Genomic DNA, 14,368 nt, shown 5'->3' with positions numbered 1-14,368 from the left:
TTTAGTTGGGTGAGGATGAGGAGAACTTTAAGGTCTTCGTAGTTGTGATGGAGGTTTTGTGCAAAGCCTCAGGAGCTCTTATCAGTTGGCACAGATCCTACAGATTTTGGCTGTGACAGTCAGCAACTAGATTAGAGGCCACATGAGAATTTCACTGGGTTCCCGATGACACTTTAGTGAAATACCTTGGTTGTCATGTGGGCATTAACATTACGTCAGAGTAGCATCTAGCACCCTTACACTTGAGCATAAGGCAAAGGCCTTCACATTGGACATAGCAAGATTATCAGTAGCAGGGAGGTTGGTAGTGGGTAACTAGGTTCTACCGGCTACCATGTCGTATAATATATTTTGTTGGGCCTTCTCCAAGTCATGTATTGGCCAGGTGAAGTGCCTCATCACAATTTTCATTTGGTTACATGGATATGAAGTCTAAGGAGGGCTAAAGTAGCCTAGAATGTTATTATCGAACCCAAATCTAGGGCTAGTTCAAGCACCAATGACCAATATAGTCTGAATAGAGCTCTATAGGCCTGCTTACCATGAGGGGCCTTCCTCTAGACAAGGAGACATGGAAGAAATTTTTACTATGGATATTGGAGACTATTTTTCCTATAGATGAAGGACCATGGCAGCCTCAAAACCAATGGATTTTTCTGCACATCTGCACTACAAGACTTGGGATTTGAGGTTAAATTTACTGCAGCTATTATCTTTGCTTGGAGACCACAATCTATGGGACTTCACCGAACTGAATCAGCCACTATCAAAGAGAGATTGAAGCAGCCACTTCTCTTCAACCAGTGACTCAGGACAAAGAGAAGTCACACCATTAGAGAGAGGACACGCTTGTCTTGGGGGATGTTCTCTTCATAGATAGTTTCTACAATGGGGGAGTGAATTTCCTTTCTTGAGCTACCAGCTCAATCACAAAGACAAAGGCTTCACAACATCAAAGGGGCTAGAGACATGATGGAGAGAATCAAGGAGGTTGTAGCATAGAGTGAAGAAATGACATGGGCACTTCTTAAACATGGATTAGGCTCTTCACCATAGGAGACATCCTTTTAGCAATCATGGGTACTAGTGGAGAGAGTGTTTACCTTCTCAATACATGAGGACGGTAGACTCAAGAGAGAGAATCCAATTCACTCGAATTTCATAGAATCTGTTGGGTGTAAAGGCCCTTATGCTACTCCCGTGTGTATATTACTTCACACATGTGAACTCATCCTTGCGAGTGTAAGTGTACCATACCCTAAGTATAAATACATTCTTTTATTCTTTGTGTATACCACACTGGTACACACCTATCCGTCGACTCTTACTCTCACTCTCACTCACTGTTCACTCAACTACTGTTGCACCTCGATCAAAGTGCATAATCTGTTTTGCTTCCGCTCACACTCTTCAAACTAGTATCAGAGCACGAGAATCGGTGCAGGCAGCAGTGACCAGTGGATAGCCAGGCATCAGACGACGAACAGGGCCTGCACGTGACAAGCACATGGCAGCCGACAGGACTGGTGATGTTTTCTACAGTTGACGGCAAGAAATGACAGTTTCAGGTCACGAACTCCAGCCAACGGGTTTCTTGAAGGCAGGCAAGTCAACCAAGGCGTCCTACAGAGCACACCAACACATGTGAAGGACTAGCAACAGCCAATTCATGTAGGTCAACTCGATGGCGGCTGACAGGCAACCAGACTGCGCCGGGCCGGGGGGGGGGGGGGGGGGGGGGGGGGGGTGGGGGGGGCGCCAAGGGGACTGTGGGCAACGGGCCAGGCAGTGGGCGATGGGCCAGAAGGTTCAACGATTTGACATTTTTTTATTTATCTGCAATTTTTCTCCTCTTTCTCTATTGGGTGTTCACGCCAACAAGCACAAAACGCAGATCTGTGCGAATTTCCACTTGGAAATTTGGGGCTTTTCCCAAATTTGGTGCCGAACACGCATAACAGTGACTATTGACCCGGAAATTGCAAACTTTGGGTGCATATGCCTCAAAAATTTTGGGGCTTTTCATGTATAAGTGAAATTTTCTCAATTGAGACAATTTTATTGAAATTTGTACACTATTAGACCCGGTAATTTGGAGGTTTTGCAGAATTCGTGAAATTTCTGCAACATTTACCCGTATTTGATGCTCAGGACAATTCATTGATGCAATTGAGGCAGATTCACTACAAAAATTTTGAGTCTTTTTGCTTTAGTGATGCACTTTGAGTCGATTTGAGCTTTGACAATGAAATTTGCAGCAGATTCACTGCTGAGTGACAAAAAATTGAACTTGGGATGTTTCAAATGTTGTAAAAGGGCAGCTTCTCTTGGTATATGTATTGCTGAATGCTCATTATGCAGTGAAACAATGGTATATACAGCACTTGGGTTATTGCATTTGAGCATTATGGTGATGTATAACTGACGTGGGAGCTGTCATTTACCCAAATGTATGAGATTTGATTTGTGTATACACTGTAATCAGTACTTGAGACTGAAATTGCAGCAAACCATCTGCTTCTTGGACACTCTTGGAAGTACAAGCATGTGCACTTGCTGTTACATTCAGCAACCTTGCTATTGGCTGAAAGTATTCAGCACTTTATTTCAGGTTTTGATTGCTCAAGATGGTTCGGGGAGCACCTACATCTGACACAAAGAATCTCTTTGAGATTTGTAAATTTGATGGCAATGGCTTTGATCTTTGGAAAGATTGTATGCAGGGTATACTCTTTCTGAAGGATTGTGATGATGCTTTGGAAGAATATAATCCTCTTGCTTTGTCAAATGAGGATTGGGCTAAAATGAATTAAAAGGCTATTACTTACATTAAAATGGCTGTCACAGATGATATCTGGGTTAATATCAAGGGACTTGCTACTGCCTATGCAGTTTGGAAGAAACTCAAGGCTACATATGAGAATACAACTCCTATCAATCATGCACATCTCATGCGAAAGTTGGTCAACTTGAAGCCTAATGAGTCTAAGCCCGCCTAAGAGCATTTCAACGCTCTCATTGGTATTTTGAGTCAGTTTACAAGACACGCTTGCCAGCTTTTGATCCTATATTCAGGGCCACCTTCTTGTTCATGACTTTACCCGATTCGTAGTAAGCATTGGTTGTGTCATTGAGCAACAACCCTAACTTGACATTTGATGGTATGTGTGGTTCTATTCTCAATGAAGAGATTAGACGCAAGGCAAGTGGGAAAAACAATGGATCGGCCTACAATGTAATAGGAAGAACTAAATAAAGATCAAATGCTTTAAATAAGAACAAATATCGCAGCAAAAGCAAGGAAAAACAGCAAGATGTCACTTGCTATCAATGTGGTCGCAAAGGGCATTAAAAGCCTGATTGTAGGTACTTTAAAAGGGAACAAGAAGGCAAGAAGCAGGCTAATAAGGCCAAAAAAAACGAAAAGGATGATAGCTCTACCCCTAAAGAAACACAAGAAGTAAATATGGTATCTAATGTTGTCATTAAGGAGATAGAAGAAGATAAAGACGTTGATTTCCTGGTTGCATCTTTAGATCCACATGCTATGACAATAGAGGACATGTATATCACTAAGAGGGATGTGGTAGATGCTTTGTTGTCAGCCCATGATAGTTTGTCACAATCGTGGATTGTTGACAATGGTGCTTCATTTTATGTAACTCCGTCTTTGGAGTGTTTTTCTTCTTATGCAAAAGGTAATCCTAGGAAAGTCAATCTAGGAAACAACCATGCATGTGATATTGAAGAAATGGGCCCCATACACCTCGCTCTTGAAAATGATCAGGAATTGATCCTTGATGATGTTAGGTATCTGTCTGGCATCAAGAAGAGTTTGCTTTATGTTGAGCAACTAGACAACAACAGTTACTTCACTACTTTTTGTGGTGAAATGTGGAAGATATAGAAAGGATCTATACTATTCACTAGAGATGGTAGAAAAGGAACTCTATCTTATCTCTACTGCAAGGCACTTCCTGGAAAGTTTATTTTAATAGCTAAAGTGCAGTCACACATGGAGTTATGGCGCAAGCGTCTTCGACACATGAGCCAAAAGGGTTTGCAGGTACTTTTTTCACTTGAAAGGGTTGATGTGAAAAACTCAAAGCTTGACTTTTGTGATGACTGTGTTTTGGGAAAACATGTCAAGAGTTGATACTCTTATGGAGCCTCTAGAAAGGCATGTATCTTGGATTTAGTCCATTCTAACGTATGCACCATGCCAATAAAAACTTATAGTGGTTTCTGTTACTTTGTGTCTTTTATTGATGACCATTCTAGAAAGTTATGGGTTTACTTGCTTAAACAAAAAAGCGAGGCATTGGATGCCTTTAAAAAATTTTATGCATTTATTAGCACTCAAAAGGGTTTAAAATCAAAATGCATAAGAACAAACAACGGGGTAGAGTGTGTATCTAAAGAATTCAGTAAGCTCTATGATGTCAATGGGATTAAACGGAACCTTAAAACTCCTTACAATCCGTCATCTAATGGTGTGATTGAGCGAATGAACCGCATGTTATGTGAGAAGATTCGATGCATGCTGTCCACAGCTGATCTCCTGCAATCGTTTTGGGAAGAGACACTTAAAAAAGCGGTGCATATTTGCAACCGATCTTCACATCATGCACCTGGCATTCCTGAAGAGGTTTGGACTGGCAAACCTGCTTCATATCACTACTTAAGGATCTTTGGCTACGAATGCTATGTACATGTACATGTTGGTAGCAGAACCAAACTTGACATCAAAACCCATACACGCATCTTCATGGGTTATGGAGATGAAGGTGAAATGGGCTATAGAGTTTCGGTTCCAAGCATGAAAAAGGTGCTATGCAGCCGGAATGTGGTATTTAATGAGTCAAAGCTGCTCAAAAATGTCACATCTAATGACTTAAGACAAAAAGAAAGTGAAATTTCAACATGGTCAGTCACGTGAACAGCCATTAACCACTGAGAATTCAACTCCATTTGATGCTAGTTGTGATAACCAGCGTATCATCATTGAGCCAAATGAAAATGTGCAGCAAAGGGATGCTGAAAACCAGCTTGGACAACAAGATCAACATGTTAAAAATGAATTACAGTAGCCAGAAAATGTATTACAGCAACTTGAATATGCAATTCAGCAACCAAATAATGAGGGCATTGACATTCCTTCAAATATGGATCCATTACCTGATAATACAGATCATTAGGTAAGAAGGTCTACTCGTGTCAAGAGACCTATAAAAAGGTTTGATCCCTCTTTGGATAGCATTTTGCTCACAGACGAAGATGAGCCCCTTATATATATATATAGGCATTATCATGTGAGTTACAAAAAAAGTAGGAGCTAGTTATGCAAAAAGAAATAAAGTCATTGAATCAGAATGATACTTGGAATTTGGTTCCATTACCCAAAAAGAAGAAAGCTATTTTTAACAAATGGGTCTATAAAATAAAGTGTATGGATGGCAAACCCAAATACAAAGCCACACTTGTGGCTAAGGGCTATACACAGAAAGAGGGGATCAACTTCCAATAAGTCTTTTCACCTGTTGTCAAAATGACCACTCTTTGGGTATTGTTTCCTATCGTAGCATCTATGGATCTTGAACTTGATCAAATGGATGTTAGAACTGCATTCTTGCATGGCGATCCGAAAGAAGAGTTGTACATGAAACACCCAAAAGGCTTTGTTATGCTAGGAAAGGAGCACTTGGTGTGTTATTGTATTGGCTTAAAATAAGCTTATATGGTTTGAAACAAGCTCCTAAACAGTGGTATGAAAAGTGTGATGCCTTCATGCTCTCAAGTGGGTTTAAAAGCAGCAATGCATATCACTGCTTATATATCAAAAAGGCTAATGACGGAAGCCTTATTATACTTGTGCTTTATGTGGATGATATGCTTATTGCTAGTAAGCATAAAAGCCAGGTTAATGCACTAAAAAAACAGCTGAATTCAGCCTTTTCCATGAAGGACTTGGGTGCAGTTAAACACATTTTGGGCATGCATGTGACGAGAGATAGAGAGCAGCAACTCTTGTTTCTCTCACAAGAAAAGTACATCAGCAAATCACTTGTTTTTCTATGGCTGATGCTAAGCCACTTGGTGTTCCTTTACCACCATATCTTAAGCTTAGCAAAGCAGATTTCCCAAAAGATGATAAGGCAACCAGCTCTATGAAGGGTGTTCCTTACTCATGTATGCTATGGTTGCCACTAGACCTCACATTGCTCATGCAGTGGGAGTTGTGAGCAGGTTTATGTAAAATCCTGGCAAAGCACATTGGAAATCAGTGAAATGCATCTTATGGTACCTAACGGGCACACAAAGAAAATGTATTTGCTATGAAAAGGGTATATTAGATCTGCAGGGGTATTGTGATGCAAACATGGCAGGTGACTTGGATACTCGTAAGTCTACTAGCGAGTACATTTTTACCTTGATTGGTGGCGCAGTTTCTTGGTGCTATAGATTGCAAAAGGTAGTAGTACTTTCTACCACTGAGGCTGAATATATTTCAACCACCACTGAAGCTTCAAAGGAAGCTGTTTGGCTTCGTCGTTTGGTCAAGGATTTTGGGCTGCCCACCAAAACACTTGCACTTGGATGTGATAGCCATAGTATTGTATGCCCGGCTAAGAATGCCATGTTTCACGCATGTACCAAACATATTGATGTGCGCTATCATTTTATCCTCTCAACACAAGATTAGGCTTGTGGCTCATTGTGATAGGATTTTGCACTTATGACCAAACCTTAAGACATGCATGATGGATGGCTGTAACTATAGAGCATATAGGAGGAGGCCTTTTTAGACACTACAATGGAACTTTGGACAATGGATGTGGTATGGAGAGATCGTTTTGTAGAAATATCTAGAAATTTCCCCTTTTTTGGATACACACTAGATCGAGGAGGATCCATATGAGTAGGATCAAAGTGATGCCAACGGTGACTCAACATTGGACTACATTGTGACAACATACTCTAAACACACAAATACAATACCAATCGTACGACAAAACACAAATTGATAACACAGAACACAGTTAGGATTAGGGTAACTCAAAGACAATGAACACAGATAAAAATGGAACAAATGATTGTTAAATATACAATGCTTATGCAGCAAACACACTATGCAGAGAGTGAATACTGTACCACAAACTCTTGTATCTTCAAGATTAGGGCAGACGTAATGAGCTAGAGAGAGTGTCGTACTCCGAACAGATCTTGAAACGTAGCAAGGCAACCTCCGGATGTCAAACACCAACAAATGCAGCCAAGGAAGGTTGGATTTCAACACAACTTGTTTAGGTTGGCCGATAGCTACAAGAGAGAAAAACTAAAAACGCGAGTGAGAAGAGAGAAATACTAAAAACGCAAGTGACAGCTAAGAAGAACCAACAACAACAGTCAACAAGTTGAAATCAGCTCCCAACAATGTGTAGTAGGCTGGAAGGCGCTAGACTATTGTAGACAGCAATGGCCAACTTGGCGCAATGTCCTCCACATCTGGGGTGTGGGCAACAAGCTAAAAGACCGCAATGTTCTTCGCGTCCAGGGTGGGGGCAGCAAGCTAAAAGACCTGAAATCTGCAAAAACAAGATTAAGGAAGAGTGGTGGACTGCATGTCTATTTATAGAAAGTTTGGGACACCCAAATTAGGATTTTGCATGTGGGACACAACTCTCTAGAATCGCGTTTCTTTTCAAAATAACAGGTTCACTTCATTAATTAAGCATGTTTTGGGGTTGTTTAAGTCAAGTTAATACATTTTTAGCTCAACACCCCTGCTCAAGCCCAAAATAGAGCCATGAGAAATAAGCCGGCATTTCACCCCAAAGCAGCCAAGGCATTGGGCAAAGGGTATACGTCAATTGCCTAGTGACCTACCAAGACTACAGAGGCGATGGTTACCTTACCAAGGGAGACCAAGTGATCACCCCAAAGAGGCCAAGACATTAGACCAAGGGTGCACATCGGCTGCCCGAGGACCTATCAAGACCTACAAAGGCAGATGGAATCAGCAATGGATTTTTCTTCCTTTTTTTTTGAAAGGGCATTCGGTGTGATCTGTTCAAAAGATTTAGCAGTAAGTGAGGGTTTGAAATCAGTTTTCATCCTATTGAGTCACTGTGCCCCAAAGTATGAGAAAATAAGGATGGATAGTCCCATTGTCTTCATACAATAAGCAAAGCAATCCCACACACTACTAAGATAAGTGCCTAGGGATAATGGAAGTATGTGTCTACCAAACGTATGGAGAGTATGTGAAGAGGCAAAAAAAAATGATGGTGAGCTTAGCAAGATAAGCAAAGCAAGCATGGGGAATTGCCATGAAAAACCGCCGTGTGCAATGCCAGGAATATGGTGGATCTAGAGTCAACCACACATGAAAGACCCAAAAGGGATAAATATGCACAAATGCATGCTTACATGAATAGAATGCCAATGCATCGGATAATGCAAAGGGAAATGCAAGATTTCATGCTCATGCAAAATGCGATGCAACGGTGTCACTGGACAGTACCCTTATAGCGAATTGTTCACTTGTCCCAGTGCCCTTTTACAATCATGTCATGCTAACAATGCAGATGAAGTTACAAATATCCATAAGTACAATACAAAGAATAAATGTCTAAAATAGCTACAACTAAACTGTAAATATCAAAACGGTCATTGAGTAAGAGAAGAAACCGCCCCCTCTCAAATTGAAGGGAGAAGCAAGAGGGAAGCACCCTCTCCGTATCAATCTGAAGAAGTAGAGGATGGACCCGAGCCAATCCGAGATAGGATGTACTGTAGGATAGGCCAATTGACCGCTTTGGTCAAAATGTCTACAAAACTGTCGCTTGAAGACACAAAAACTCTAGGCGAATGGTACCTAGCTCAACCTCCTCTTTGGTGAAGTGAAAGTAGACTCACACATGCCAAGCTGAGGTGTGATGATTGGATTGCCCTCAAGGGCAATGGCACTCTAGTTGTTAAAGTAGACAATTGTAGGAGAAACATAGGAAACTGAAGCGCAACCAACAAGCTCCTCAAATAGATGGCCTCAATGGTATCATCAAAGAGAGTCCTATAATCAACCTCCGGCATGGAAGTTACCACCATCTTGTACTTACGACTTAACTAAGAAATGGGAGCCATGCCCAAGGAAAAGAGGTAACCGCCATGGGAACACCGGGTGTCAAGATCTCCCACCCAGTCATAATCAGTGTAACCCTACAAGCATAAAGCATCTCCATAAGTTAGCTCATAATGAAAAGTACACCATAAATATCTTAACACACGAAGATAAGCATTTCAACGTGAGTACACTAATTGAGTATGCTAAATCTCGCCCAATATGAATCAACCAAAGAAGCTTCCCTACAACAGATTGATAGTTGTGTGTATCGAAGGGCTAACCTAGCGTATCCTTCAACAAATGGACAGTGGGATCAAAGGGTGTGGCCATAGGCCGTGACTAATCCATGCAATATTGTTCCATCAACTGAAAGGCGTATTTCTGCTATGAGACACAAATACTTTCCCCTGAACGAACTACCTCCATCCCTAAGGAATAAGATAATAGACTGATCAATCATCTCAAAGATAGAACAAATCTTGGCCTTAATTTCCACCGTGGCAGTAGAATAGAAGCCAGTGATAAGTTAGTCATCAATGCACAACAGGATATAACTAGCCCCCACGCATATAGTGCACACATAGAGATTAGGATCATAGGGGGTACAATGGTATCCATGAGTTTGTAAGAACTCGTCCATCCTCTGGAACCAAGATCGCGGAGCTTGCTTAAGCCCATAAAGAGCTTTCCGCAAACGGAACACCTTATCCAAACTGTCTGCCGAAGGAAACTCAAGTAGCTGCTCCACATAGACTTTCTCCTCCAAATAACCATTTAGAAAGGCGCTCTTGACATCTATTTAGTATAGAGGCCAACTATGACGAGCGGCAAGCGCAACTAGCAAACGGAAAGATTTCATCCAAGCAATGGATGTGAAGGTCTCCTCATAATCAATACCTTGCTTCTAACAAAAACCTTGAAATACAAGGCGAGCCTTGTACTTGTCTAGAGTCCCATCAACCTTTGGCTTGGTCCTGAAAATCCACTTCGTCTCGATGACCTTGTGACTAGGACAATCCACCAAGGTCCAAGTCTCATTTCGGACAATACTATCCAGTTTCTTCTCCATGGCCTCACGTCTCAGAGAATCCTAGAGAGCCTCCTGCCAACTTTCTGGCTCGGAATGTGCAATGTAATCAACCATAAAGACTAAAGCATACGAAGCCTGAGCGGCAAGCAGAGTAGATCTTCTAGGGCCCTTGACAAAGCAATTCAATGAAAGGATCCCCAAATCCCACATAGTCTATTGATACGAGTGAGGTAATGAATCTCGTGGAGGGGGCCTAGGAGTGGAAGAATCTACAGGATGATAGGAGTGGGCAGTAGACCCAGTTCAAAGGCACAATGTCTGAAGATGTGGGTTGAGGTAAGGACTAAGAGTCCGGTGCATAAGATTGCACTATGTCCCTCTCATCAAAGAGGACATTTCTCCTAATGATCACCTTGTTTCCTGAGGATCAAACAAACAATAGGCTTTCTCTTTGAAAGAAAAGCACACAAAGATCAACAAATCAGCTCAGGGAGTGAGCTTTCCTATCTTGTCGTCAAGCGTGTGTATGTATACACGACTCCCAAAGACTCTGAACTTGGAAATAACAGGCCTCTCGCCAAAGAATGCCTCATAGAGAGTCCGCTGAGAGACAGCTGCACAGGCATTCCATCGAAGAAAATGCAGGACATGCTGGACAGTAAGAACAATGAATTCAGCGATCTACAAACTGTAATTCTACACACCAATCATTGAGTTTTGGTTACATGCTTAACAATAAGAACAATGAATCTGCACATGCTGGACAAGTGTCTACTTATGTGTGTGTGTGTAAAGACCAAGTGTTAATTGAAGGAACTAACGCTTTATGTGAGTCAGACCGGTTTCATGGTTCCATCCCCGGGATTTGAATTCTTTTCTGTAAGAATTTAAGCTCGGACAGTTTTGGGTGAAAAGGCCATACACACAAGTTTTACAGAGATTACAAGACTAGAGAGATGGCAGACATGGATAAAGGCAAAGGAAAACTCCCTCATGAAGAAGAGAGTTCTTCTTCTACTCGTAGACACCGAAGAGAGAGTATTGCTGCATAGGTGTCAGCACCTTCTAGAACCGACATTGAACCACAGGATGAGGAGCAAGAACAGGAGGACTTGTTTATGGCACAACTCCTCAGTATGGTTGGCTCTTTCGAACAACTTGTAAAGAATCCTCGGATGCAAAAAATTTTGAAGTCGCATAATGAGGATTCTCAAGCTGAGTCATCACATCATACCATGGAGCGCTCAAAAAGGCAAACTTCTAATGTGCGTGACCATGTGGAAAAGACACCAAACACGGAGACAGGTCTAGTGCAACAAGAAGCATGAGCACAGGACCAAGGAGTGAATGGTCAAGGCAGTAATGCACAAGTCAGTTTGCTACCTATCCTGGTTACTTTGGTGGTGGGTCAGTTTTTGAAGCAATGGCTAGATTACCCATGGGTTATCAGGGATACTTGCCTAGAGGGCCACCAAGAATGATGCCTATTGAGGCAGTGAACCCACTTTATGCTAATATTGGTCTACAACCCGATTATCAGACTCTGTAGAGCCCTTATTTGATGCTTGGAGTACAAAATGCAGCCGCTGGTTTTTTTCAGCATAGTGGACATATGGCAGCTAAGACAGGTGAAATGAATGCTGATAATGCGCGTAAGGGACTCCCCTTTTTACAGCCACCTGTCTATGACAACCTGACACCCAAAAGTGCAAAGCCTAAAAACTATAAAGAGGGTGGTCATGCAATAAAGTTTGAAACCTTCACTGGTATGCAAGATAAGCTGAAAGCTTTGACATTTATACAACAGTTTGATGCAGCTTACACAGGAGGGAATTTTACTGAGACTTCTAAGGTGCGGAAGGCTGCAACTTTTTTGAAAGGTAATGCTTTGCAATGGTGGAACATATTGTTGATGCAAGGATATGCACCTGCCACTTGGATCCATTTTAAACAATTGTTTGCAGCCTCATGGTTAACTAACACGTTTGAAGTAGACGTCATGACTGCACGGCACAAATTGGACGCGGAAAATTGTACGGATTTAGAAGAGTACAATAAGAAATTTTGGGAAACACTTTTGCTCGTGAATTCTTACAGGACAGTGCCCCTCTCAAAACAAATTGAAAAGTACTATTGCGGTTTGCCCAAAGCCATCAAAGATTATTGTACCAAGACTAGGGTTACAAATATGGTACAGTTAATTGAAAATGCTGGTGTGTTAAAGGCACTGAAAAGAAGGATTCTTAGTTTAAGCAGGATCCTCGCAAGAAAAAGAAGCAATTTCCAAAAAAGACCAGCTTTACAAAGAAGTCTTTTTGGAAGAAACAGCAACCTCAGACTTCTTTTAAGCAAGGTAAAGGACAAAAGAGGCCACTTTTTGGCAAATCACTTGAAGAAAGAAAGGCTTTAATGATAGCTAGTAAATGCTTTATATGTGAACAGAAAGGCCATATTGCTTCTAAGTGCCCACAACAATCTTCTAAAGATGCAGAGGATAAAGATGCGCCAAGTAAAAAGAAGCCTAGCATTGGCTTAGTGCCTAATATGGTGGGAGATCAATCATCTGATGATGCTACAGAATTGTGCAGAGCTTGGGAAAAGATCAAAGATTCCACAGTGCTTATTTTGTTTGATCCTGGAGCTCGTGCAAACTTTATCTCACTGGCATTGGCAGCTAAGCTGGGTATACGTGCCGAGGAAATGGGACCAGTTGGACAGGCTGATTTGGCATGCCCAGGACATACTGAACCTGTCACCCCCATTCTTGGCAAACTTCGTATGCATATTCAGAGCTATGTGGACACAAAGGAGTACCATATTATGCCTTTAGAGGGCTGTGATGTTCTATCGCGTATCCCATGGTGCCACAGGAAGCATGCTATCTTGGATACTTACAATAGAACGATTACTCTTGTACATAGGAGCAAGACTCATGCGTTAGATATGAAGCTTAAAGGAGAGTCTGTCTCAGTTGTTTCTGCTTCTGCAATTACTTTTGTAATGAAAAATCATATTTCTGCGTACTTGGTGTTTGCAAAGCAAGTTAATGAAGTTGACAGTAATGTGTCTGTACTAGATGAAAGTAGAAGGGCTTTCTTGGATAAATTTAGTGATTGTTTCTCGGATTCGTTACCAGGAGAGTTACCCCCTGAGAGGCCTGAAGATCATACCATAGATCTTATTCCAAGGACTAGTCCGCCCAATAAGCCACCGTACAGGGTCAGTGCGGCGCAATAAAAAGAGATTATGACACAGGTTAATGAGCTTTTAGATAAGGGACTAATTCAGCCCAATAGTTCTCCGTTTTGTTCACCTGTGTTGTTAGTTCAAAAAAAGGACGGCTCTTGGTGAATGTGTATTGCCTACAGAGCCTTGAATAAGAGCACAATCAAGAATAGGTTTCCGATTCCGAGGATAGATGACTTTCTTGATCGATTACATGGAGCAGGAATGTTTAGCAGGATAGATTTGAAAAGTGGATACCATCAAATCAGAATCAAGCCAGAAGATATCCATAAGACTTCTTTTAGAACGAGATTTGGTCTCTATGAATTTTTAGTCATGTCGTTTGGATTAACCAATGCTCTTGCTACGTTTAACAAGATGATGGATAGAATTTTCCGCCCTTATCGAAGTTTCATTGGCACATTCTTTGATGATATGATTATATTTTCAAAGAATGAAGAGAAGCATAGAAAACACCTAGTTCCAGTCTTTAACGAGGTTAAGCGTAACAGATTGCTCATTAATGGTAAGAAGAGTGAATGCTTTTTGGAAGAGATTCACTTCCTTGGGCACATAGTTTCTAAAGATGATGTGAAGATGGATCCTACAAAGATAGAAGCAATTGTCTCTTGGCCAAACTTGAAAACCGTTCATGATGTCCATAGTTTTCTTGGCCTATGCTCTTACTACATAAGATTTGTAAGACACTTTGCAGAGATTGCTTCTTCTTTACATGCGCTTGAAAATAAGGATGTCAAATGGCAATGGACTGACAAAGAGAAATCAACATTTAGATATTTGAAGGAAAAAATGACTACAAATCCAGTACTTATTTTGCCAGATTTGTCTAAGCCATTCGTAGTGTAGTGTGATGCATGTGGAAACAGCATTGGTGCTGTATTAATGTAGAATGGCCGAGTTGTGGCATACAAGAGTAGAGTACTTTCTATCATTGAAAGGACTTATCAAATTTATGAGAAAGAATTATT

At 41.3% G+C, this 14,368-nt stretch overlaps 2 protein-coding genes across 3 annotated transcripts in view; one reads left to right on the top strand and one right to left on the bottom strand.

The window, feature by feature from the left end:
* LOC148039106 (hyperosmolality-gated Ca2+ permeable channel 2.3-like) overlaps window positions 1–14,368 on the bottom strand; it is a 139,332-nt gene that overhangs the window by 46,441 nt on the left and 78,523 nt on the right. The window lies entirely within an intron of this gene.
* LOC148039108 (uncharacterized) lies at window positions 11,701–13,391 on the top strand. Its single transcript, XM_087675576.1, has 2 exons — window positions 11,701–12,450; window positions 12,504–13,391. Exons 1-2 carry the CDS (start codon window positions 11,716–11,718, stop codon window positions 13,389–13,391), a joined length of 1,623 nt encoding a protein of 540 aa, XP_087531702.1. The 5' UTR covers window positions 11,701–11,715.

This window comes from Lygodium microphyllum, chromosome 3 (genome assembly GCF_053477565.2).
Source record: "Lygodium microphyllum isolate KBCC chromosome 3, Lygodium_microphyllum_v1.1.10, whole genome shotgun sequence".
Lineage (NCBI taxonomy): Eukaryota > Viridiplantae > Streptophyta > Polypodiopsida > Schizaeales > Lygodiaceae > Lygodium > Lygodium microphyllum.
Note: the sequence above shows the minus strand (reverse complement) of the source record. Positions and strands in the feature narration are given on the sequence as shown.